Source organism: Callithrix jacchus, chromosome 2 (genome assembly GCF_049354715.1).
Source record: "Callithrix jacchus isolate 240 chromosome 2, calJac240_pri, whole genome shotgun sequence".
NCBI lineage: Eukaryota > Metazoa > Chordata > Mammalia > Primates > Cebidae > Callithrix > Callithrix jacchus.
In genome coordinates, this window is record NC_133503.1 from 2,937,505 (window position 1) to 2,962,668 (window position 25,164).

General features: G+C 43.7%; 1 protein-coding gene and 1 long non-coding RNA gene across 44 annotated transcripts in view; one reads left to right on the forward strand and one right to left on the reverse strand.

Moving 5' to 3' along the window:
• The window catches only part of LOC128931440 (uncharacterized), a 133,493-nt gene extending 121,654 nt beyond the window's left edge, over positions 1 to 11,839 (forward strand). For all 5 annotated transcript variants that reach the window (XR_013528402.1, XR_013528406.1, XR_013528407.1 and 2 more), the window contains one exon: positions 7,382 to 11,839. This is a non-coding gene — a long non-coding RNA (uncharacterized LOC128931440). The remainder of the gene's footprint in view (positions 1 to 7,381) is intronic.
• The window catches only part of TPST1 (tyrosylprotein sulfotransferase 1), a 281,231-nt gene that overhangs the window by 18,465 nt on the left and 237,602 nt on the right, over positions 1 to 25,164 (reverse strand). For 20 of the 39 annotated variants that reach the window (XM_078353633.1, XM_078353608.1, XM_078353620.1 and 17 more), the window contains 3 exons: positions 11,694 to 23,886; positions 9,661 to 10,655; positions 1,699 to 1,893 (listed from right to left, as the gene is read on the reverse strand). Coding sequence is in view for 10 of the 39 variants with exons in the window: in XM_078353655.1 (XP_078209781.1) it covers positions 23,030 to 23,093 (64 nt within the window). In the remaining 29 variants the exon portion in view is untranslated. Of the gene's footprint in view, positions 1 to 1,698; positions 1,894 to 9,660; positions 10,656 to 11,693; positions 23,887 to 25,164 lie in introns of those variants that run through there. The other 19 variants (XM_078353677.1, XM_078353673.1, XM_078353647.1 and 16 more) reach the window with 11 other exon arrangements.

Sequence of the window (25,164 nt, forward strand, 5' to 3'; positions counted from 1 at the left end):
CATTCCAAAGGCTTAGTGCTCTGTCTCCGGACCCTGTGGCAGAGATGACCACGCACTAACTCTTATTATATACCAATAACCCACAGAATGGAAGAAAAAATCTGCACAGTAGATACTTCATAACTGTCTATTATCCAGAATGCATAAATAACTTTTACAACTCCACAACAAAGACAACTCAATCTAAAAACTGACAAAGGACTTTAACACACACTTCACCAACAAGCACATGAAAATATGCTTAACATCATTAGTCATAATTAAAACCATAATGAGATACCCCTTAACTCACACTAGAATAGTTATACTAAAAAAAAAAAATGTTGACAAAGATGTGCACAAACCCAAACTATTAAACACGGCTGTGACAACATGAAATGGTGCAGCCTATGGTAAAATGGTAAAATAATTCTGAGTTTCTTTAAACACTTATAGATTTACCACATGTCTCACTGAGTTCATTCCTAGGTATATACACCAAAGACCTGAAAACAGGCGTTCAAACAAAAGCTTGTATGCTCTTTAAAAGTGTCACGATCATAAACATGCAGGCAAGTCTTGAGAACAGTTCTAGGAAAAGAAACGTGGATCAGAAAGAAAACACACATTATACTCCCAGGTGGGGCAGGAGGTAAAAGTGAAATGAGTTTGTGAACTGAATTTTCATGTAGGAACCATATTGCTTTCCTGATCTAGGGGTTATGTGGTGGTTACCTGGGAGAGTGTCTGTCCTTTGGGTAAAATATTCTGTATTTACACTGTAAATCCGGTACAGCAATAACAGATGGGGAATCTAAGAGAAGAAACCGGTTGTGCTTTGTACTACTACTGGAAGTTTCCTAGAAACATATTGGAAAGTAAATGACTTTTTAAAACAGCCATATCAATACCATAACAGGAAAGCAGAGGCCTCATCAAAATCCATTTGAGAGGCTCTAGTTCAGCCAAAGCTGTGAAACCCTTATAAAAGTCTCAATGTCAACAGAGTCCACTCAGCACATACTCTGTTTACTAGTATTAGAGGCTACTGCGTGGATATATTAGTGTTACAGCACAGTGTGGAAGTTAGATTGGTGTCAGGGCACGGTGTGGATATTAGATTGGTGTCAGGGCACGGTGTGGATATCACAGGTGTAGGGCACAGTGTGGATGTTAGATTGGTGTCAGGGCACGGTGTGGATGTTAGATTGGTGTCAGGGCACGGTGTGGATGTTAGATTGGTGTCAGGGCACGGTGTGGATGTTAGATTGGTGTCAGGGCACGGTGTGGATGTTAGATTGGTGTCAGGGCACGGTGTGGATGTTAGATTGGTGTTCGGCACGGTGTGGATATTAGATTGGTGTCAGGGCACAGTGTGGAAGTTAGATTGGTATCAGGGCACGGTGTGGATATTAGATTGGTGTCAGGGCACAGTGTGGAAGTTAGATTGGTATCAGGGCACGGTGTGGATATTAGATTGGTGTTGGGCACGGTGTGGATATCACAGGTGTCAGGGCACGGTGTGGTTACTACATTAGAGGCTACTGTGAGAACACATATTAGCAGCCACTGTGTCTTGGACACTGGCAATATCAGGGCGTAGTCTAAACAGTGGGATTGGAGGGTTTCATTTTTCTAGATAAATTTCCTTCTCTGCTGAGTATTCTAAAGCCTCTGTCCTCTGCACTCAAGGCTGTAAAAAGGAATCTTTTTACTCACCAGTGAACGACACCAAGATGACATGACCCTTGTGCTGCAGGGAGGAAGATAAAGCTCCTTGCTGCTTCTGGCACCTCAAAGGGAAGTTGGTCAGGGTGTTTCGCACGCCCTCTGGTGGCACCAGGGCTCAGCACAGACGCTCTTGCTCACAGTTTCTTGGTGGACGCGCGCCCCCTCCTGGTTGTCCTGAAATACCTACAAAATTCAATATTCCCTTTATTCAGCGTCATACTTTTGGAAATTCAAACCAAAATGAAGCCCAGTATATCCATATTCTTCCCAAAAATAAGGATGGAAGAATTATTTGGAAGCCATATAGAATGAAATGAATGTACACACAAATTAAAACACAAAAACTTACTCAAAATAGTCTGGAGACTGTAATTGGAAATGCAAAACTATAAAAATCTAAAAGAAAATCTATGTGACATTGGGTTTAATGTTGACTTTTAACACACAACATCAAGTGCCAATTCATGAAAATATTCATAACATGGACTTTATAAAACTCCATGTTCTACTGTGAAAAATCCTATTCAGAGAACAAAAAGACAAGACAGTGAGAAGACATTTACAAAATACTTAATGTGATTTTTAAAATTGTATTGAAAATACACGAATAACTCTTCAAAGGAACACTAATGAAAAACTAAAAACCCAATTAAAACTGGATAAATATCTGAGCAGACACCTATCCAAAGAAAATATACAGAGAGCATGGTGGCTCATGCCTGGAATGATGGGTATGGTGGCCCATGCCTGTAATCCCAGAACTTTGAGAGGCTGAGGCAGGTGGATCACCTAAGGTCAGGAGTTTGAGATCGGCCTGGCCAACATGGTGAAACGCCCTCTCTACTAAAAATACAAAACATTAGCCAGGTGTGGTGGTGGCCACCTGCAATCCCAGCTACTTGGGAAGCTGAGGCAAAGGAATTGCTTGAACATCGGAGGCAGAGGTTGCAGTGAGTTGAGATCGCACCACTGCACTACAGCCTGAATGACAGAGTGAGATGCTGTCTCAAAAGAAAAAAAGCCCAAAAATATAGAGATAACAAATCATCACACAAAAGGATGTTCAACATCACGTCTCATTAGGAGACTGCAAATTCAAATGATGCTGAGATATCACTGCACATCTAATAGAACTGCAGGATTCTTACAAGAGCTCAGCAATAACAACTGGAGGTTGAAGAACAACAGGTACTATCATTCTTTACTGGTACAGCCACTTTGGGAGACAGTTTGGCAGTTTTTCCCAAAAATAAGTCTTACCTACAATCCAACAAATGTACCCCTAAATTGTATTATATTAGACAGCTGCTTTGAAAAATTATTTTCAAACAAAAACTAGCATAATCAACTTGAAGTACAACCAAGCAATGGAATACCCATCCAGCAACAGAAAGGAATGAACTTTCAACCCATGAAAATAAAGGAATGAATCTTGCATGTATGTTGCTAAGTGAAGGGTGGAAGTATCAAAATGCTATACATTATATGACTCCATTCATATGACATTCCAGAAAAGGCACAACTAGAGAGATGATAATCAGATGAGTGACTCTCTGGGGTGGGGATTTGAAGTATTCTGTATGATACTTTAGTGGTGAATACCTGACACTATGGGATTTGATAAAACCCATAGAATTTTAAAGCACAAAGAACAAGTTACAATCTACAAAAATTAAATTATTTAGGTTGTGGAAGTATCTAAGGACAAAATACACAGTGCAAGAATCTAATTGTATTACCAATGTATGTTGCAAATGCTGGGCCAAAGGCACCGACATAAGTCATTTTGGAAATAAGTAGAATCTACAGACTAAAAGTAAAACTATACAAAAACTGTAGACTATTTTATAAAGTTATTTCCCATAGGGGTAATAGTTAATTTTGAAACCACTATTATCTGTAAAAAGAAAAATAACCCTGACTTTCCTCTACACTCTTGACTCTTCACTTCTGACAGCAAATTGGGTGGGTGGGTATTTACCACAGCAACCAATTTTCCAACTCTTTGGACAACATTTGGGTGTCATTAATTACCTGGAGCTCATACAGACCCTACAAGTTAAGGGCTTAGTAAGACCAGACTGTCCCCAACCTCAAATGCCAATCAAAAGGAGTGAATCCCCAGTTTACCCAAACTTCTATATGACATGGCTAGAAACTAGGCACTCCAACACCCTCTCCTCAGGTTTGATAATTTGCTATAATGGCTTATGGAACTCAGGAAAACGTTTACTTATGTTTACTAGTTACTACGGTCTCAATGTGTGTATATCCTCCAAATTCCTATGTTGAAACGTAATCCCCAAAGGGATGGTATTCAGAGGTAATTGAGGGGTGACTGGATCATGAGGGTGCTGCCCTCATGAATGAAACCAGAACCCTTATAAAAGAATCTAGAAGACTTTTTCCCCATTCTGCCATGTCAGGAAATGGCTAGAAGGCACAATCTAGGAGGGATGAGCCCTCACTAGACATCAAATTTGTCAGACTTGATCTGGGACTTTCCAGAGTCCATATTGTAGGAATTTTTATGGAAGCTTCATCATGTAGACATGATCGATTATTAACTCAATCTGCAGTCCCTTCACACCCCCAAAAGGACTGCACATGAAGCTAACAGTTACAAGCTTCCTACCATGGCTTGGTCTTTCTGGACCATGCCTCATCCTGAAACCATCCAGGAACCCACAGAGGGCCCTTACAGAAGACATTCCTACCACTCAGGAGATTCCAAGGAATTTAGGAACTCTACATCAGGGACCAGGGCCAAAGACCAAATATTAGAACACAGGATGTTGCTAGCACCCCTATTGTTCAGGAAATTATAAAAGTTTTAGGAGCCCTGTACAAGGAACTGGAGACAGAGACCAAACATATTTCTCACTAAATCCCAACCTGGAATCTAGATCAAAAATGAATTCCTTGTTCCCAATGGAACAAGGGATGAAATAAAGTGCAGATAGTGGGAGCCAGTTTCCTCACTGTGAGAGTGAGAAGCTACAGATAAGAAATGGGGGGAGCCTAGAATGAGCTCTGTGATAATGGATCAGAATATATATAATGTAAGCATAAACTCACATTTAGCTTAATATATACACAGATGGTTCCACGCAGAAACCTTTATAATTAAGCGGGTACATATAAGTTAGAATACACACACGTGTTTCTTTGCACTGTCAGCTGTGAGGGTCATGATGCAATGACCACATTTAGTGGCCAGATGTAAGTTTTTAATACCATCATCTAACAGGGCTCCTTGAAAAAAAAAAAAGACTAAAACTAGGACAGGGACAGAAAATACATGAGCCAGGATACTTCTGAAGTAACAGAAATAAATTGTAAATAATAAGTAAATACATGAAATTATGTCAAAAGGAGCCAGTGCAAAGAAAGAGCTCCCAATGGCCACAGAGTATGAACAGAGAGCAACAAAATACTGTAGAATTGGATAATAACCAAAAGATGAAAGTAACTATCTGATTGTGTATCTATTGTGTGGCATAAATTAATGATTAAACAGATACACAAATGGGCTGAATAGAAATCTCTTATACAGAAGAATTCCAAATACCTGATATAGACAGTCAGCCACCAAGGAGGTGGGGCTAACTCCCCACTCCTTAATAGTGGGCTCCACATGGTGACTTCCACCAAAACCATACGTACGATATAGACATGGGGAAAAAGTAACTTCACAGTGAGAAACCGGAAAACACCACCTCAGCCAGGTGATCAAAGTTAACACTAATGGTGATAACACATCTTGAGAGCATGAAGTGACTAGAATAGTACCTGCAAACCAAAAATAAAATTCAAAGGCCCCTCCCCCAACCATCTGTATAGACTCCCTCCTCTCCATCAGGGGACATCAAAGTTAACCTGGAAGTTCAGGCCATGATGAAAAAGAGGTGGTCAGACATGCCTCATTATGCCCTCCTACCTTTTGGAATTCAGGAAAAGCCAATCAGCATTTAGTTTCTTAACAGACCTTAAATCTGAGAAGAAACATTTACAATCTCTTCTCTCTGAAGCCTGCTACCTGGAAGCTTCATCTGCATGATAAAACTTTGGTCTCCATAATCCCTATCATAACCCAGACATTACTTTCTATTGATAATAACCCTTTCAACCAACTGCCAATAAGAAAATGTTTAAATCTACCTATAACCTGGAAGCTCCACCCCAGCCTAACCCACTGGGTGGGCTCAGAATACATCTCTTCAAATATTTTATAGACTTTGACTTTTTGTGAACACACTACATATCTAATCTGCTTCCCCTAAACCCATAACCCCAGTCTAATTATGAGAAAAACACCAAGTAAACCACAATGGAGGACATTCTACACAATACCTGGCCAATCCTCCTCACAGTGTTCCAAGTCCTCAGAGGAAAGTATGAGAGACTGTGACGGCCAAGAAGAACCTGACATGATGACTAAATGTCTTGTGGGATCCTGGACAGAAAAAGGCAGAACTAAGGGAAACCAAATAAAATGTGAGCTTATTTAATAATAGAGTAATATCCGGTCATCAACTGTGACAAATGATGTAAGATGTTGGCCAGGCATGGTGGGTCCTGCCTGTAATCCCAGCATTCTGGGAGGCAGAGGTGGGAGAATCACCTAAGGTCAGGGGTTCCAGACCAACCTGGCCAACATGGTGAAACCCCATCTCTACCAAAAATACAAAAATTAGCCAGGCGTGATGGCAGGTGCCAGTAATCCCAGCTACTCAGGAGGCTGAGGCAGGATAGCTGCTTGAACCCGAGAGGCAGAGGTTGCAGTGAACTGAGATCACACCACTGCACTCCAGCCTGGGTAAGAGAGACTCCATCTCAAAAAAAAAAAAAAAAAAGATGTTAATAACATATCTGATACATGCTGATATGTTAATAAGAGGGGAAACTCAGTTGGGTCGACATGGGAAATCTGCATTTTCTTTCCAATTTCTGTGTGAATCTAAGATTAATTTAAAATAAAACCTTTATTTAAAAATTGTATTTTTTTTCAAATATCTACTTAATTCTTTGTACTAATAAGACACTACTCCTACTTTTTTTGCGGACGCGGGGGCAGAATCTCGGTCTGTCAATAGGCTGGAGGGCAGTGGCACCATCTCGGCTCACTGCAACCTCTACCCTCTGCCTCAGCCTCCCAAGCAGCTGGGACCATAGGCACACACCACCACACCTGGCTAATTTTTTTGTATTTTAGTAGAGTTGGGGTTTCACCATGTTGGCCAGGATGGTCTCAATCTCCTGACCTCCTGATCCACCTGCCTCAGCCCCCCAAAGTGCTGGGATTACAGGCGTGAGCCACCGCGCCTGGCCACTATGACTACTCTTTAAAGTAAGAGCATTCACTACGCTGCAAAATAAATTACGCAAACTAATATATAACTTCAAGGAAATGCGTCTTTTACATGTTTTATGTTAACACATACATGTAAACATATTCATCGTATCTTCTTTGCTTGTGCTATGATTCACTCTCTAGGAAAGCTGGTCACCTGAGAACCAGGAAAAAAATTCACATTTTGGAGACTATTTCGATTTACTGCTGAATGTTTTCAAAAGTATGACTTTGTTGGGGAAAAAAAAAAAGTTCAAATAGCAAATCGTAACTCGATCACTTATTCTAATAAATTCTTGTCTTTATTTTGTTTCCCAGCATTCCTTTTAGCTACAACAGAACAGAAGCAAGTATTTGCCACTGGAAAAAACATTCGAAGACAGGAAGAATATAAACAGAATTTGTGACCACAATCATTCAATGTTTCATCACAATGTTTTCTAATACAGAAAGGTTAAAGGGATAGTCACAGTTATTCCCCTGAAGATGCTTTCTGATGAAATTAGAGAAACAAAAGTGGCAGGACATTCAATATGACTTTAGATGTCACTGTGTCTTATGGGAAAAAATAATTTACCTTTTAGAAGATCAAAAAGAATTCCTGGAAGCCCAGACTCAAGAATGTTTCTAAATTTAGATGTCAATATAGCTAGTAATGAATATGATAAAAAGGGACCTGAGCTTTGTATAATAAAATACCAAAGCAGTATTTAAGGTTCCCAGGGAAACAGTTATGCCTGAAATACAGTTGACAACATCAAAATCAAAATATGCTTCCTGGCCAGGCATGGTGGCTCACACCTGTAATCCCGGCACTTTGGGAGGCCAAGGCAGGCAGATCACCTGAGGTCAGGAGTTTGAGACCAGCCTGATAAACATGGAGGAACCCCATCTCTACTAAAAATACAAAATTTAGCCAGGTGTGGTGTGCATGCCTGTAATCCCAGCTACTCGGGAGGCTGAAGCAAGAGAATCGCTTGAACCCAGGAGGCAGAAGTTGTGGTGGGCCGAGATCGTGCCATTCCTCTGCCCTATTGTATATGTAAAAAGCAAATTCACTGAGCTCATTTTGAGCATTTCACAGACTAAATTGTGTACTCAGTGGAAGGCTGATCAAGGGTTCAAAAGAATGCAACCCTTTGTCTCCTATCTACTTCTGACATGGAAGCAGCCCCACTTCCCGATTCTAGTTGTTCCGCCTTATTGGACCAAATTACTATACATCTTAAACATATTGATTGGTTTCTCCTGTCTCCCTAAAATGTATAAAAGCAAGCTCTACCCTGACCACCCCACCTTGGGCACATGTTGTCAGGACCTCCTGAGGCTGTATCATGGGCATGTCCTTAACCTTGGCAAAATAAGCTTTCTAAATTGACTGAGACCTGACTCATATTTTGGGATCACAATCCACAGTCACCATGGTGTGACAGTTGACTACAGCATTCAGTACAGAGACGTGCCATACACGTTTGTAGCATGGGAGCAACAGGCTATACCATATAACTTATGTGTGGAGTGGGCTACACCAGCTAGGTTTTATAAGGACACTCTACGGTGTTCGCACAAGGATGAAATCACTACGGACAAATTTCTCAGAAAGTATCCACGTCGTTAGGAGATACTTGAGTGTATTTTAAATGGTTAAAGCCTAGAAGGAAAAACAGAAACTCAACTCCTGTTGTGGTTTAGTAACAAAGCCTAATGGAGTTAACATACTTCATCTCATCTAAGATGCCAATGATTAACAGACATTATTTTATGCGCCACCACATATAGGGTGCCACTTACACCGACTTTCTGAATAACAAAAATGTGAACTTACTTCTATTCATGCCCGGAAGGTAAAATTAAAGTGAATTAGGGTTTTGCTGTGTTAAAGCAAAAAAGGAGGCCGTTAGCCTGAGGTCTCCCCTAAGCAAACAGAAACCGACCTTGGAGGCATTTAACTGACTTTAAAAAAGTAACACACCAACCCTGGTCAGTGACAAAAAGCCCAGCCGCTAGTGGCTGTATGACTCGGGCCCCGAGGGAACCGTCCCAGCAAAAGCGGTCGCCGAGCTGGAGCCCGGGAGAAACCTCCCTCCGCCGCCACCGCTAAGAGCTCGCAGCCCCGAACCCTGTTTTCCATTCTGCTGCTTCAGGCGCGATTCACGAACCGTTCCTTTGCTCTAATAAGCTTTAAATTTACTTTGCCTAAAATTCGTCTAACCCCTAGGCCTAAACCCTGACCCTAACCCTACATGACTTTCTCCGTTTGCACCGGCATTTCGGGGCTGACTAGTAAGCGCTGGACCGCGGGCCGCGCGGGTCTGACAGTCACACTGGACTGAGCCGGGCAGCAGCATCACAGGTGTTTCATCACGAGCACTGCGGGTGCTGTGTTCCGAGTTCGAATGTCATCTGCCTCGGGAACGCTGTTTATGCTCTGAGGCTGCGGTGCGGACCTCACACTGCGGCCGCCCGGCCTCGGGTCGGGAGAACCTCGGCGCGCAGGATTCAGAGGGGCTTTTGCTGTCCGGGTTTCCACCCCGAGGCCTTCTTACCAGTCTCCGACCCTCAGCAGTCGGGCTGCAAACAGGCAGGATTTCACTCACCGTGGACGCGGCCCGGAGTTGTCCCAAAGCGAGCGGTGCCCCGAAGGTCTGCGCTGAGAACGCCGCTCTGTCTTCTCGGTGCCCGCGCTGGGTCTGTGCTGGTGACTGCAGCTCCGACCTCACAGTGCACCCCCACGTCTGTACTGAGGGGAATGCAACTCCGCACACTGCCAGGCACGCCAGCGCCGTGACGCCGACGCCGGCGCCGTGACGTGCGCCGTGACGCCAGCGATGTGACGCGATGCACGCCGGAGGCGGAGCCTCAGGAATCTGAAAAGGCGGGCTCGGGCACCACCTGCTGGCGGCCAGTCACTGCAGGGGCCCTCTTGCTCACAGCGCTGTGCCCGCGCCCCCTGCTGGCGGCTAGGACCACTGCAGGGCCCTCTTACAGCGCGGTGATCAGCATCCCCTGCTGGGACCGGGGAACTGCACGGCCCTCTTGCTCACAGTGTAGTGATAGCACATCTCCCTCCGGCAATCAGGACAAGGCAGCGTCCTCTTGCTCACGGTGTGGTGCCTGGGCTGCCAGGTCTTCTTGCTCGCAGTATAGTGGCAGCACGCCCCCTGCTGGCCGCTGGAGGCACTGCAAGATCCTCTTGCGGACAGTGCCATGGCGGCAAGCCTCATGCTGGCAACCAGAGCACTGCAGGGTCCTTTTGCTCACGGTATCGTCCCTGTGTGCCCCCTGCTGGCAGCCAGGGATGCTTCACGGCCCTCTTGCTAACAGTGTGGTTAATAAAATTAACAGATTCTCATTTTATTTAAAATGGTCAAGGCCCAGAAAACAGAGAGGACTAATTTTAATTAATTTCATGACCTTGAAGTTTGATATAGTTCATATATTTCATCAAATGTAAAATTTCAATGTTTATCAAACATTATTGCCAGGCATGGTGGCTCATGCCTGTAATCCCAGCACTTTGGGAGGATGAGGCGGGCAGATGACTACTTCAGAAGTTCGAGACCAGCCTGACCATCATGGTGAAACTCCATCTCTACAAAAAAATATAAAAATTAGCTGGATTCCAACTGAAATCGAGCCCACCATCCCATGCCTTGATCAGAACAGATGGAGATAAGAGGAACAAAGAAGATGGGCAACAGACAAAACTCAGCTGATTTTTTTTGTATCAACAATAGTGTGTAGGAACAACTGGAACTTAAAATATTAAAATACCATTTACAAGAGCACTCCCAAAAACGAATCCATTAAGTGTAAATCTCACAAAACTTATAAAAACCATTTGGAAAACCACGAATCACAGTTGAGATGAATAAAAATAAACATATATAAGGCTGGGAGTGATGGTTCACACCTGAAATCCCAGAACTTTGGGGGCCAAGGTGGGTGGATCACCTGAGGTCGGGAATTTGAGATCAGCCTGACCAACATGGAGAAACCCAGTCTTTACTAAAAGTAAAGAAATTACCCAGGTGTGATGGCACATACATGTAGTCCCAGCTACTCGGGAGGCTGAGGCAGGAGAATCGCTTAAAACTCCACCTGAGGTAGAGGTTGCAGTGAGCCAAGATCAAGCCATTGCAATACAGTGTAGGCAACAAGAGCTGACTCCATCTCAAAAAGATGTTTTAAAATATGTATGTATATGTAAATGCAGAGATATTCCTTGTTTCCGAGAAATACACCCATTATTCTGAAGGTGACAATTATTTCAAACTTGATCTATAGATTCAGCCAAATCACAATCAGACAACTGCCTAAACCCAGAATGGATGACATAAGGCTGAAAAAGGACAAGTTTAAAATGTTACACAACCAGATCTAAACAAGTAAAGCCGCAGTAACAAAGAAAATGAGACTGGTGAAGGAGCAGATACATAGATAAGTGGAACAGAATAGAGAACCCCATCATTCATTTGACCTCAAGTCAACTGATTTTTTTCCAACGGGGCAAAGGGAGGCCAAGGTGGGTGGATCACCTGAGGTCAGGAGTTTGAGACCAGTCTGGCCAACTTGGCGAAACCTCGTCTCTACTAAAAATACAAAATTAGTGGGGCGAGGTGGCGCGCACCTGTAATCACAGCTACTCAGGAGGCTGAGGCAGGAGAACCACTTGAACCAGGGAGGCAGAGGTTGCGGTGAACTGAGATCATGTACTGCACTTCAGCCTGGGCAACAGAGTGGGACTCTGTCTCAATTTAAAAAAATGAAACAAAATCAAAATACAACAACAATGTCAACAACAAAAACCCCCTGCTTTCTCCGCCACAACTCTCCACTATGGGGAGTCGCTAACCAAACTATTCAAACATCACAAAGAATCTCGCAATACTTCTCAACAGAACCCTGAGGGAATTCTGGATACTTCTACTTTTATTAGTGATAAAGCTCTGTAACTTGCTGTGTTAAACACCCATACCATCCACACCTGCTTTTCCTGGGGTGCTGGCCCAGCTCACAAGGGATGCCTAAGCCTAGGCTGCCTTCTGAAAACTCAAGGAACACCCTGGCTTCCCAGAACGCAACACAGGAGACCTGTCCATTCGGACACTGCACCTGGAAGGAACACAGTGTTACAAATAGAGGCTCCCTCTGCCAGGCTCAAGGCCTGCTCTCCCATCTGGGGACCTCCTGATCCTGTAAAGACCCTCCCCCTCTGGACTCAGGAGAGAGTATTGCTCCGCAGTACCCCCCACCCACCCAGCTCCAGGTTGAGTAACATCCAGCAATAAGACATTCCTGCTCCTTGTTTATCTTTTCCCACATCATTCACTCCAGCGGCACCAGCCGAGCCCTCCTCATCACCATGAGCGGCGGGCCCAGAAGTGGAAAGCAAAACACAGTGCTCAGAGAGGACCTCACCTGGTGAGGAGACAGGGGCTGGCTCCGCTCAACAGCAAGCAAAAAGTAAAACAGGGAATTCAGATGGAACTGGGAGATCCAGGGACCAGCCCCGAGGGGCTGGAAAAGATAATTCAAGGACAGGCTGTGTCTCAGGGGACACTCGGTGACCAGACACGCCCAATCCTCTTTCTGCCCGCCAGGACAGGTTCGAAGGGACACTGCTTGAGTAGATCCACACAGTCCTCTTTCTGCCCATTAGGACTGGTGCTGTCTTGGGGGGCACTGAGTGACAAAACCCAACCAGTCATCTTCTCATCAGGAAAGGCTCTGTCCAGGGTGTGACACTGGGTGACAAGACCCAACCAGTTATCTTTCTACCCATCAGGAAAGGTTCTGTCTCAGGGAGACATTGGGTAAACAGAACCATCCAGTCCTCTTTCTACATCAGGTACCATTGTAAGTGCTTGGCAGTGACCATGACCAGACTGTCTTCCAACAGGACCCTGAAGTGAATAGAGTGTTAGGAGGTGAACGTGTTACACATGGAGCAGAGTCACTCGGTGGGTCACAGAGGGCAGCTGCCGAGAGGGTCAGAGCAGGCGCATGGAGGAGGAGCTGGAGACCACTGAGGGAACGAAGTGCTGTTTGCTAAGAAGTTATCAGCCTGGGCTCTAAAGAGACAAGAGGCCATTACAACCAAATCAGAGGGAGCAGGCATGAGAGCAGAGAGGGACTAGTACATTTAGGACATGTAGGAGAGCCATAGCCTGAGAAGGCAATTATTTCCCCCCTAAGTCTATGACGCTAGAAAACAAGCATGAAAATGCCCTGACCTCAGACACAGGACAACAGGTCTGGAGGGTGAGGCTCGTGCTGTTCTCCTTCATGCCCACCAGAGCAACCACCTAACCCGATGTCCAGCTGCTGAGGGCATTCTTAGGTCAAAGAGACAGGACAAAAGTGTCCCTGAGTGGAGCGAGCAATGAGGAGAGCCCTGCTGAGTGGGCGAGATACAAAAGGGGCCGTGGAGCACTAAGCCTGTGAAGAAGGTGCACGGAGTGATTAGCAAAGGAATCCCGATGCTCAAGGCATGGCAGGGAATTGGGCAGAGGGACCGCCCTGGTCCAGCCCCCACGGGGCTGCCCACCCGCAATCCTAACCCAATCCATACACCAACCCGAACCAAACCAGAACCCAATCACAAATCCTAACTTCTGGCCCCTGAGCCCTAACCCCAGCATTAACTCTATCCCTACAACAGCTCTGCATTGTAACTTCTGACATGGATTGAGTTTTATCTGTCTATGCGCAATTATGAGCACCTGCACTTTCCCTCCATGTGTGCAGGAAGACTCCATGGCTTCCTGGCATTTGAGGAAGGGATGGAGCAGTTTCTTTCTACACATCGAACATACATTAGGCTGCTGCTAGGAATTCACAAACACCACAGCTTTTAATCCTCCTCTAAGTGATATGTATTGCCCCCTTTTTAAGTGAACCAGTGGGTTTTTTTTCCCTCATTCAGCTCACAGCTTAATGCTCTTCATGCACAGCTGGAAGGAACCATCTCTCGGCTCCCTGGAGCTGCAGGACAAAATCCAAAGTGAGGAGAGGTAAAATGTACTGAGTAGGGGGCACGGACTCTCCTGATAGTGTCCCCCATGTGGGCTCACTGTCCTCTCTACTGGGGAACCCAACACATTCATGGTCACCTGTGGATTGTCCTCAGAGGCAAAACACCACCCACTCCCAGCCAGGAGTATGCTCTGTGTCTCCAATATGCAGCTTTCTTGCCTTCCCTCTGACCCTGCCCGTCCATCCACACACCCTCATGCAGGGGCTCTAGCTCCCTCAAAACACTTAGGGGCTTTCAGACATCTGCCCTGCACGAGCCTGACAGTCCTGCACACCACTCTTCCCCCGCCCTCACCCCTAGCGAAGGTTTCCTCTCTTCATGGAATTCTCTGAACTGCACATCTGCACCTCACATTTGTACATCTTCTCCAATTTCTCCCACTACTCTGAGGCCTCTGACCTTGATGTGTTCATCTATCCAGAGAGGATTTGGAGACACTGCAAGGTAGTCCTCCACGCCGGTTCTCCATGCCTAGCTTCTACGGCCTTGTCCCTGGTACTGGCCTCACGTCAGATGACTTCTCCTTATTCAGATGTGACCACTCTGGATTATTTACCCTTCCAAAAGCAGTTGGCCAACTCAGGAGATTCAGACGTTTTAGTTGGCCGGGCACAGTGGCTCATGCCTATAATCCCAACATTTAAAAGGTCAAGGCAGGAGGATCACTTGAGCCCAGGAGTTCAAGACCAGCCTGGGCAACATAGTGACACCTCGTCTCTACTAAAAATAAAAAACAAATAGCCTGGTGTGGTGCCACACACCAGTGGTCCCAGCTACTTGGGAGGCTGAGGTGGTAGAATTGCTCAAACCCAGGAAGTCCAGGCTGCAGTGAGTGGCAATCATGCCACCGCACTCCAGCCTGGTTGATGCAGAGAGACCCTGTCTCAAAAACAAAAGAAATAAACAACTTTTTAGTTATACGTTTCATGTTTCAGTATCATAGACGTCCTCAGGTCAAATTGATCAGTAAGAATGGTGGTCAGTCTGTCTCATATACCTTAGGGTTTCCAATTTCAACAATCCAGAAACTGGTGCCAAGTGTAGCTTCCACGCTACAGTTTATCCACCTAATTGTGAAAATACCAGCCCCTCTAAATCATGCTCTGTGTTTACATCACCATTGTCTTAGTGAATTTGGGCTGCTATAACAAAAATCCCACAGACTGGGTGACATAAAAAACAAACTTATTTCTCACAGTTGTGAGGACTGAGAAGGCCAAGATCAAGGTGCTGGCCAATTCAGTTCCTGGTATGGGCTTGCTTACTGGTTTACAGTGCTGTATTCTCACATGGTACAGAGAGAGATCATCTCTCTTGTGCCTCCTCTTATAAGGTCACTGATCCCATTTATGAGGGTTCCAGCCTCATAACCCAAATACCATCACTTTGGGGATTAGGCTTCAACATTAACTTGGGGGGAACACAAACATTTATTCCATAGCATTCCACCTCTGCCCCCAACAAATTCATATCCTTTTCACATGCAAAATACATTTATTCCTTCCCAGTAGCCCCCAAAATCTGACCTCATTCCATCGCCAATTCTAAAGTCCAAAGTCCCATCTAAATGCAATCTAAATCAGATATGGGTGAGACTCCAGGTATGATTCATTCTGAGGCAAAATCCTTCTTCAAGTGTGAACCTGCAAAACCAAACAAACTATGTGCTGCCAAAAAACAAGAGCAGGACAGGCATAGGGCAGACATTCCCATCCCAAAAAGGAGAAACAGGGAAGAAGAAAAGGGTGGCAGTTTCCAAGCAAGTTCAAAGCCTAGCAAGGCAAATTCCATCAGGTCTTAAGGTTCAATAATAATCTACTTTGGCTTGATGCTCTGCCTTCAGATCCACTGGGGTCAATGCAGATATGTGAAAGGGGAAAAAATAGTCCACTGAAGACTTAGTCGTGTTACCTGTGAGATGGCTCTGAGCATGGTTGGAAATGGAAGATGACAGCACAGTTAGAAGCATAAGCATTATGCCAGCAATGAGCATATGGTGCCAGTCCCTCATAACCAGAACACACTGCCCAGGAAACAGGAGCGATCCATCTTGCTATCACACCTTATGTCACACCTTCATGAAATCTTTGCATCTTACACCAAGAAGTTTGGGCTTAGTAAGTCTGGAGACTCTGGTAAGTTGCACAAAGGCAAAAAATATTCATAATCTATGATTGATTGGAGTCTTCATAAATTTGGGGAAAAATATTAAAGATAACAGCAAACAAGAGAAGACAGTTGCCTTCATCAGTCTGGGCTGCTATAACAGAACACCATAGACTGGTGGATTAAACAACAAGCATTTATTTCTCACAGTTCTGGAGACTGACAAGTCCAAGATCAAGACACTGGCTGATTCAGTGTCTGGTATGGGTCCTCTTCCAGGTTTGTAATAAATGCTTTCTTACTGTGTCCTCACATGGCAGAAGACTTTCATCTTAGAGAACACACAAACAATCATGAAAGAATGTTGAAAGCAATATGGACTGCAAAGGCCATTTTGAGGAGGTCTCAGCTGGAAATAAGGAATATATTATTGGACAATGAAGAAACAGCAATTCTTATTATAAAATGGCAAAGAGTTTGGCAAAAGTGTGTGTATGCTCTAGTGTTTTGTGAAAGGTAGAATTTGCAAGTAATGAAATTAAATATTTAGCTAAAGAAATTTATTTTTATATTATCTTTAAATTGACAGATTTTCATCTGTCAATTTTATGTTGCTGAAGAGATTTCTAAGCAAAGTGTTGAAGGAGTGGCTTTATTCCGCCTGGCTGCTTATAGTAACATGTAAGAAAAAAGAAATGAATTGAAGATGAAATGTTTATGCAAAAAAGAACTAGAAATTACAGATGGGAAACATTCTCAGCCTATTCATATTACACACAAAAAAACTTAGATAGCATGTTTTCCAGTGTGATGGCTCTGGCGCTAAACATAAAATAACATAAAAAAGACAAAAAACAATAGACAGCATGTTTTGAAGAGGGCATTATGGTGTGACAGACTGACAATTTGATAAGATTAATGTGGGTGTGAATCATGGACCTAATTAGCCATCACACCAGAAGCTGAGAATGGAGCTTACAGACCAGAAACACTGCCAGCTAGAACTAAAGTAAACAGAGAAAATGGGATAAAATGAAGGAAGGCTGTTGGACTTCTTAGGTTTTACAAGACAGAGCCATAGAATTACTCAGCTACAGACATGCTATTCAAGACAGAGGAAGAATGACCGTGTAGGTGATTAGTACATCAGGGCTGTCTCCTTGGTTTCAAGAAAGCCTCTGCCCAGAGCCTTAGAGGAGGGGATGACTGGCACCATGGTAGCACAATTTCCCTTTGCAGGACCCTGCAGCACACCCCTAGCCTAGGAGAGTACTGGGGACAGGACAGACCCCAGGGGGCCAAGAACAGCCACCCAAGGGGACTAGAATATATTCTTTTGTTAATGTTTCTCATGCACTTAGAATGAGTGTCTACTCTGAAAATTTTTCTGCAATATTTTATGGAGATAAAATGTATAGTTGCTTAATAGGGCAATTCAGTTCTTCTATATATTACTAAAATATGTATATTCCTTTTCTCTCATTTACCGAGAGAGGTACATTATATTTTCCAGCTGTGTTTGTAGATTAGTTAATTTCTTTTATTTCTTTCAACTTCTGCTTTACATATTTTGAAGCTATAGATGTCTATTTAGGAGTGTTATATTTTGCCATTGAATTCATCTCTTCCTCCTCCTCCTCCTCCTCCTCCTCCTCCTCCTCCTCTTCCTCCTCTAGATAGGGTCTTGCTCTGTTACCCAAGCTGGAGTGCAGTGTCACGAGCACAGCTCACCACAGCCTTGACATCCTAGGCTCAAGCACATGCCACCATGCCTGGCTAATTTTTGTTTTTTAGTAGAGACCATATTGGTCATGCAGGTCTTGAACTACTAACAGGTGATCCACCTGCATCGGCTTCCCAGAGTGCTGAGATGACAGGCGTGAGCCACCGTTCCAGGCCAGCATGTCATTATTATGTGCCCTTTATTGTCAGTATACTTCTGTGAAAAGAAAATACATCTTGGAGCCCCAAAATCACTAAGCTAAAGGGAAAAAACTGGAAACTGCTCAGCGCCAATCCATTCTATTCAGTCACCCCTCTGCTCACCGAGATAAATGCATACCTGATTGCCTCCTTTGGAAAGGCTAATCAGAAACTCAGGAGAATGCAACCATTTGTCTCTTACCTACCTATGACCTGGAATCCTCCTCTCCTCTTTGAGACTTCCTGCCTTTGCTTACAGTTGTCCCACCTTTCCAGACCAAACCAATGTTTACCTTGCATATGTTGATTGATGTCTCATGTCTCTCTAGAATATAGAAAACCAAACTGTGCTCTGGCCACCTTAGGCACATGTCATCAGGACCTCCTGAGGTGGTGTCAGGGGTGAATGCCCTTAACCTTGGCAAAATAAACTTCCTAAATTAACAGAGACCTGTCTCTGGTTTTGGGGCTCACACTTGCTTCCCTAAAGTCTTTTGTTATAGGGTCTCACTTTGTCCCCCAGGCCCAGTGGCATGATCACAGCTCACTGCAGCCCCAAACTCGCAGGCTCTGGTGATCCTCCCACCTCAGCCTCCCAAGTTGCTGAGACTACAGGTGCACACCACCACGCACAGCTAATTTTTTTTTTTTGTAGAGACTGTGTTTCAGCTTGTTCCACAGGCTGGTCCTGAACTGAACTCAAGCAATCCACCTGCCTCAGCCTGCAAAGTGTTAAGACTAAAAGTGTGAGCCACGGTGACTGGCCACTAAATCTTAACACTCCAAAAGAATCTCCTCTGACTTCATGTCCTGCATCCACAGTATACTGGTGCAAGGGGTAGGCTCTCAAGGCCTTGGGCAGCTCTGCCTCTGTGGCTTTGCAGTGTTCAGCTCCCACAGCCATTCTCACAGACTGGCTGTTGAGTGCTTGTGGCTTTTGAGGTTTTTAAGGACAGCTACATTAATGAGGAAATCCCTGCCAAAAATTAAGCCCTTGGCCAGGCACGGTGACTCGCACCTGTCATCCCGGAACTTTGGGAGACTGAGGCAAATGGATCACTTGAGGTGAGAAGTTTGAGACCAGCCTGGTGAACACGGTGAACCCCTATCTCTACTACAAATAAAAAAAATAGTCTGGTGTGGTAGCAGGCACCTGTAATCCCAGCTACTTGGGCAGCTGAGGCAGGAGAATCATTTGAACCTGGGAGGCAGAGGTTGCCATGAGCCAAGATCACACTACTGCACTACAGCCTAGGCAACAGAGCAAGACTCCATCTCAAAACAAAATTGAATGGAATTCTCTTATTCTTATTCACACCATCTGAATAATGTAAATGAGCTGAGCCATGAATCTTAGATAACCCATAGCACAGCATCTGACAAAAGAAATGTCACATAAGGCAAAGGAAAAGAAGAGAATTCAGATGGGAATGAGTGCAGCAAGCGGTCTCAGGGCAATAGTGCCAGCACGGATTGGATGAGCAAAGCCAGTGTGCCTGAATCCAAGAAAAGAAAGAAGGGTTTTTAGAGTGCAAATGAAACAAAAGCACAAGGAGAAAAGCCCACTGATTTCTATCCCAGCGCCTGTTGATCACGCCTGGCGGGCACAGCAGCAACAGAACGTAACTATTTCTATCTAATCCTATTGCTCATAGCTTTTAAATACCAAATGGTAATTAGCAATTTTAGATGTGAAGCCTTTAATGCTTTTTTGTTCCCAATGTTTCTTCCTAAGACCAGAATTTCCTGGAAATGACAGTGAAACGGAGACAGCAACCAAGAAATTGATTTTTCAGGGCGACTCTACAGTGCAAAGTGAAAGAAAGTTTATTCAGAAAGTAAAATGGTGAAAGAACAGCCACTCCATAGACAGAATAGGACATTCTCAAAAGTAAGAGGAGAAACGTGTTCACCTTAGGTATGATACTTATTTATATATAGAATAAAAAAAGATTATAAGGTTTGGATGAAGGATTCATTTTCTAAATTACTGTATTTTGCAAGAATAGATATTATCTTTAAAGCAAAATTAGGGATGCTACTGTTATCAAGACATGGGGATATCAGGACACTCCTAAGTCTGAATCTGTTTAGTAAATGTTATTAATCTGTTCCCTTAGCAATAAACATCTAGAGATTAGAAATGCCTAACTTTCTGGGAATACAGTCAAGCGAGTCCCAGCTTCATTTCCCTAGCCCTCACTCAGGATGAAGTTATTCTGACTCAAACGCTTCTGATAATGAGACATCGACCAATACGTGTAAGATGTATATTGGTTCAATGCAGAAAGGTAGGACAACTGGAGGAGAAAGCAGGAGAAGTGAAAGCAAAGAGGGGGTTTCCAGGCCACACGTAGATAAGAGACAAACGGTTACGTGATTTTGAGTTCATGATTAACCTCTCCAGATTAATCTGAGACAATCAGACATGCATTCATCTCAGTGAGCAGAGGGGTGACCTTGAATAGAATGAGACAGTTTTGTCCTACGCAGTTCCCAGCTTCACTTTTCCCTTTAGCTTAGTGATTTGGGAGCCCCAAGATTTATTTTCCTTTCATATTTTCCATATTTTCTTTTAAAAAATCTTTTGGAGAAAGCATTTTAGGAAAAAACAAGTCTCTGGTCTCAGGTTTTCTCTGATCTCTCATGGCTAGGATGGTTTATTCTAGACAGGTAGATCCAAAGTTACTAGAAAAGTTCATTTTTGGCAGGTTGCAGTCTCGTGTTCTATAAAGAGAAACTAGGGAGAGTACAGGAGAACAATAACAAACAGAAGAACCTTCCTGGGAAGTCAGCACAGGCCACACTGCTCTGAAGTTCATACATCAGCAGGCAGGCACGAAAGTGGCTGATGTGCGTAAACAGGTTGCTGGAATTTTCTTCTGAAGTTTAAGTTGTCTAGCTGCAGGTTGCAGGGGTTTACCAAAGCCCAGTTTAGTTTTTGTGACTCCAAATTAGGAAAAATGTGGGAAAAGGAGGGGAAAAAATTGAACACATTATTTTGATGGCTTGTAACCAAGAAAAATTAGAATGCAGTTCAAACTGTAGAAAATAATAAAAATTGAAAAACATTAGGCAAGAGTAGAATCCAACAACAGGTGCACTGTAGTTTTTAAAACATAATTTTTCTCTCTCCAGTTTCCCATTTTTACTAAAGACAAATAATGGTAGGACTGATTTGCTCTATTATACGTGGCCTGATTATTTGTATAGAGCACAACAAGGATAATTATTCTTCCACATAGGCTTTCAAGATAGTTTTGATGGAATTTTGTTCCATAGAAGGAATCTCAGATAAGACTTTTTTAAAGCCAAGCCCAACCATGGACTGTACCATCAAATCCCTATGAGCTGGGTAAATTCCTCACCTCTTCAGGTTCCAAGATAAACTTGGGGCTTCTAGGCTGTCAGAAAGTGATATTCTTTTTTTTTTTTTTTGAGATGGAGTTTCGCTTTTGTTACCCAGGCTGGAGTGCAATGGCACAATCTCGGCTCACCACAACCTCCGCCTCCTGGGTTCAGGCAATTCTCCTGCCTCAGCCTCCTGAGTAGCGGAAATTACAGGCGCATGCCACCATGCCCGGCTAATTTTTTGTATGTTTAGTAGAGACGGGGTTTCACCATGTTGACCAGGATGGTCTCGATCTCTTGACCTCGTGATCCACACGCCTCGGGCTCCCACAGTGCTGGGACTACAGGCTTGAGCCACCGTGCCCGGCACCATTCTTTACTTACCATGCTAGGAACCCTGTACAGGGACTGTGTAGAAAAGGTATAATGCCAGTTTTGCCAAGGGGCTTTCATTGGCTCTATACATCAAGTTTGATTCCTTCAAGGAAAGCACATTATTCCAGTCAAAGCTTGGAAAAATAACAAGTTTCTCCAACTGAGTCCTGTTATAAATGAAAACAGATGCTTGTGACACTTATGCAAATAACTGTATTGCCATTGGTCAATAATACCCGCAAATGGGTTCCAAATTCTGTGTAAATCAGATAGAAACAAATAGCTCTAGAGTTTGTACATAGCAATATATTAATTTTTTTTTGGAGACAGAGTTTCACTCTCATCCAGCAGACTGGAGTGCAGCGGAGTGATCTCAGCTCACTGCAACCTCCACCTCCCAGGCTCAAGTGATTCTCCTGCCTCAGCCTCCCAAGTAGCTGGGATTACAGGCCTCTGTCACCACGTCCAGCGACTTTTTATATTTTTTCATAGAGACAGGGTTTCATCACGTTGGCCAGGCTCGTCTTGAACTATGGACCTCAGATGATTCACCCACCTTGGCCTCCCAAAATGCTGAGATTACAGGCATGAGCCACCGTGCATGGCCAAGGATTAGACCCAATCGTTAAAAGTTGCCTGTAGCTCAAAAGAAAAGTTTCCTTGACTCTGAAAAAACAAAACAGACTGGGTATGGTGTCTCATGTCTGTAATCCCAGTACTTTGGGAGGCCAAGATGGGTAGATCACTTGAGGCAGGAGTTTGAGACCAGCCTGGCCAACATGGCAAAACCCCATCACTACTAAAAAATTTTTTTAAAAAATTGCTGGGTGTGGTGATGCATGCCTGTAATCCCAGCTACTTGGGAGGCTGAGGCACAAGAATCACTTGAACCTGGGAGACAGAAGTTGCAGTGAGCCGAGATCATGCCAACACTCCAGCCTGGGCAACAGAGCAACGCTGTCTCAAAAAAAGAAGACAAAGGAATCAGCAGTGTTTTGAGCAAAAAGTCAAAAAGATTACTTCCGTCTTCTATTAGTCCAGTCCATGTAGTTAACTCCTGCTCTTCTTGCTATTCACGAACACTTCAGTTCTCCAGGAGTCCTAAACGTTTTTCTCTTATTCTGATATTACAACCTCCAAAGTCATCAAAAACTTGTATTCAAGAGTACCTGTCAGAGTTTGACAGCTGATTTAAAAACCACCTTCTGAAGAGGGTCAAAACAAGACGACAGTTGTCTGTGGATGACAAAAGTGTTAGGGCAGCCATAGTCAAGGACACAATTGACAAGGAAATGTGTTGCCTCTGTGGCACACAATAATTTAACAGAATTAGAATTATTACTGATAATTTACACTAAGTCATATCAGAATTATAGGAGTTCCCCCTAACTTTGGAACACATCCAAATAACATATTTATACAAACATAGCCCAAAGAAAACCAAACACTTTTTTATATTTGACAGTGTTTCCTGTATGATTTTTATACCAAATAAGCCAAATTATGTCATTTTTGGACTTTAGGAAAACACATGTCTTCAATAATTAATTAGGTCTGAAAAAGACAAAATTTATAATTTGATTTTGGAAAGTCCGCCAAATATAAAAGATTTTAAATATGTGATCCACAGGTCATTGTAAAATAAGTCATTTACTTGACCAAGGTGATAACTCAAGAATTTTTTTTTTAACGTGCAAAATCCTTCAAAGCACTTTTTGAAACAGAAGACTTAACCTTCCAAACAATAGGTCCTAATAAAAACAGTGGTCAGCTGCAGTGGCTCACACCTCTAATGCTAGCACTTTGGGAGGCCAAGGCAGGCAGATCATGAGGTCAGCAGCTCCAGACCAGCCTAGCCAACATGGTGAAACCATGTCTCTGCTAAACATACAAAAATTAACCAGGTACGGTGGCAGGCGCCTGTAATCCCAGCTACTCAGGAGGCTGAGGCAGGAGAATCGCTTGAATCTGGGAGGTGGAGGTTGCAGTGCGCTGAGACCGCACCATTGGTGACACAGCGAGACGCCATCTCAAAAACAAGAACAAAAAACAAAAATGAGCATGAAGTCAATTAAATTTGTCTTTCAAAATTTTACAAACAATTTATAACATTTTAATCTTAATCATAAGCTATAACTTCCATAAGCCTTTTATAACCTTTATTAAGCAGTCAGTTAATGCTTCAAGAAAACTTTGTTAATCTAATATAGGGGCCCGCATGCTGGTCTTTCATCAGTGTGCCTTTGACATTGATGGTTCATTTATTAGAGAAACTGAACTTAGCCGGGCATGGCGGCTCATGCCTGTAATCCAAGCACTTTGGAGGCCAAGGCAGGCAGACCACCTGAGGTCGGGAGTTCAAGAGAAACTGAACTTATTTTATCTCTCAAAATCAGCCCGTACAATCTCACGTCCCTGCCTCTACGGCAATAGTCCCTGGGCCTTGAGGAGTTAGACAGCTCTAATTTCTGATCCTCTGCCTCAGGAGTACAGTTTATTTTGACTGGCATCTTCTACCAAGCCTGAAGATGAGGCCTTGCTGTCAGTGTTTAAGGGTTAGCAGGGCTTGGTGTTCTTTTTACACTCAAGAATCAAAGCCTTGTAACTCAGTGTTACAAGTACTTGTAATGCACATACAGAAAGATACATGGGTGTAATAACCTTTTTTATTTTTTTGAGACAAAGTCTCACTCTGTCGCCCAGACTGGAGTGCACAACGGCATAATCTCGGCTCACTGCAACCTCCAGTCCCTGGGTTCAAGTGATTCTCCTTCCTCAGCCTCCTGAGTAACTAGGATTACAGGTGGCCACCACCAGGCCAGGCTAATTTTTTTTTTTTTTTTAGTAGAGATGGGCTTTTATCATATTGGCCAGGCTGGCCTCAAACTCCTGACCTCAGGGGATTCTCCCCTCTTGGTCTCTCAAAGTGCTGAAATTACAGGTGTGAGCCACCATGAGCAGCCTAATAACCTTAATTTACAAAAAAAATTCAGATGGAGTCTCATTCTGTCACCCAAACTGGAGTGCCATGGCAAGATTTCAGCTCACTGCAAACTCCACCTTTGTGTTCAAGCAATTCTTCTTCCTCAGCCTCCTGAGTAACTGGGATTACAGGCACCCACCACCACACCCAGCCATATTTTCAGTAGAGACAAGGTTTCACCATGTTGGCCAGGCTGGTCTCAGATGCCTGACCTCAAGTGATCCACCCTCCTTGGCCTTTCAAAGTTCTGGGATTACAGATGTGAGCCACAGCACACGGACAAAAAAAAAAATTGTTATAATGAGTTTGTCTACATGTATTTAT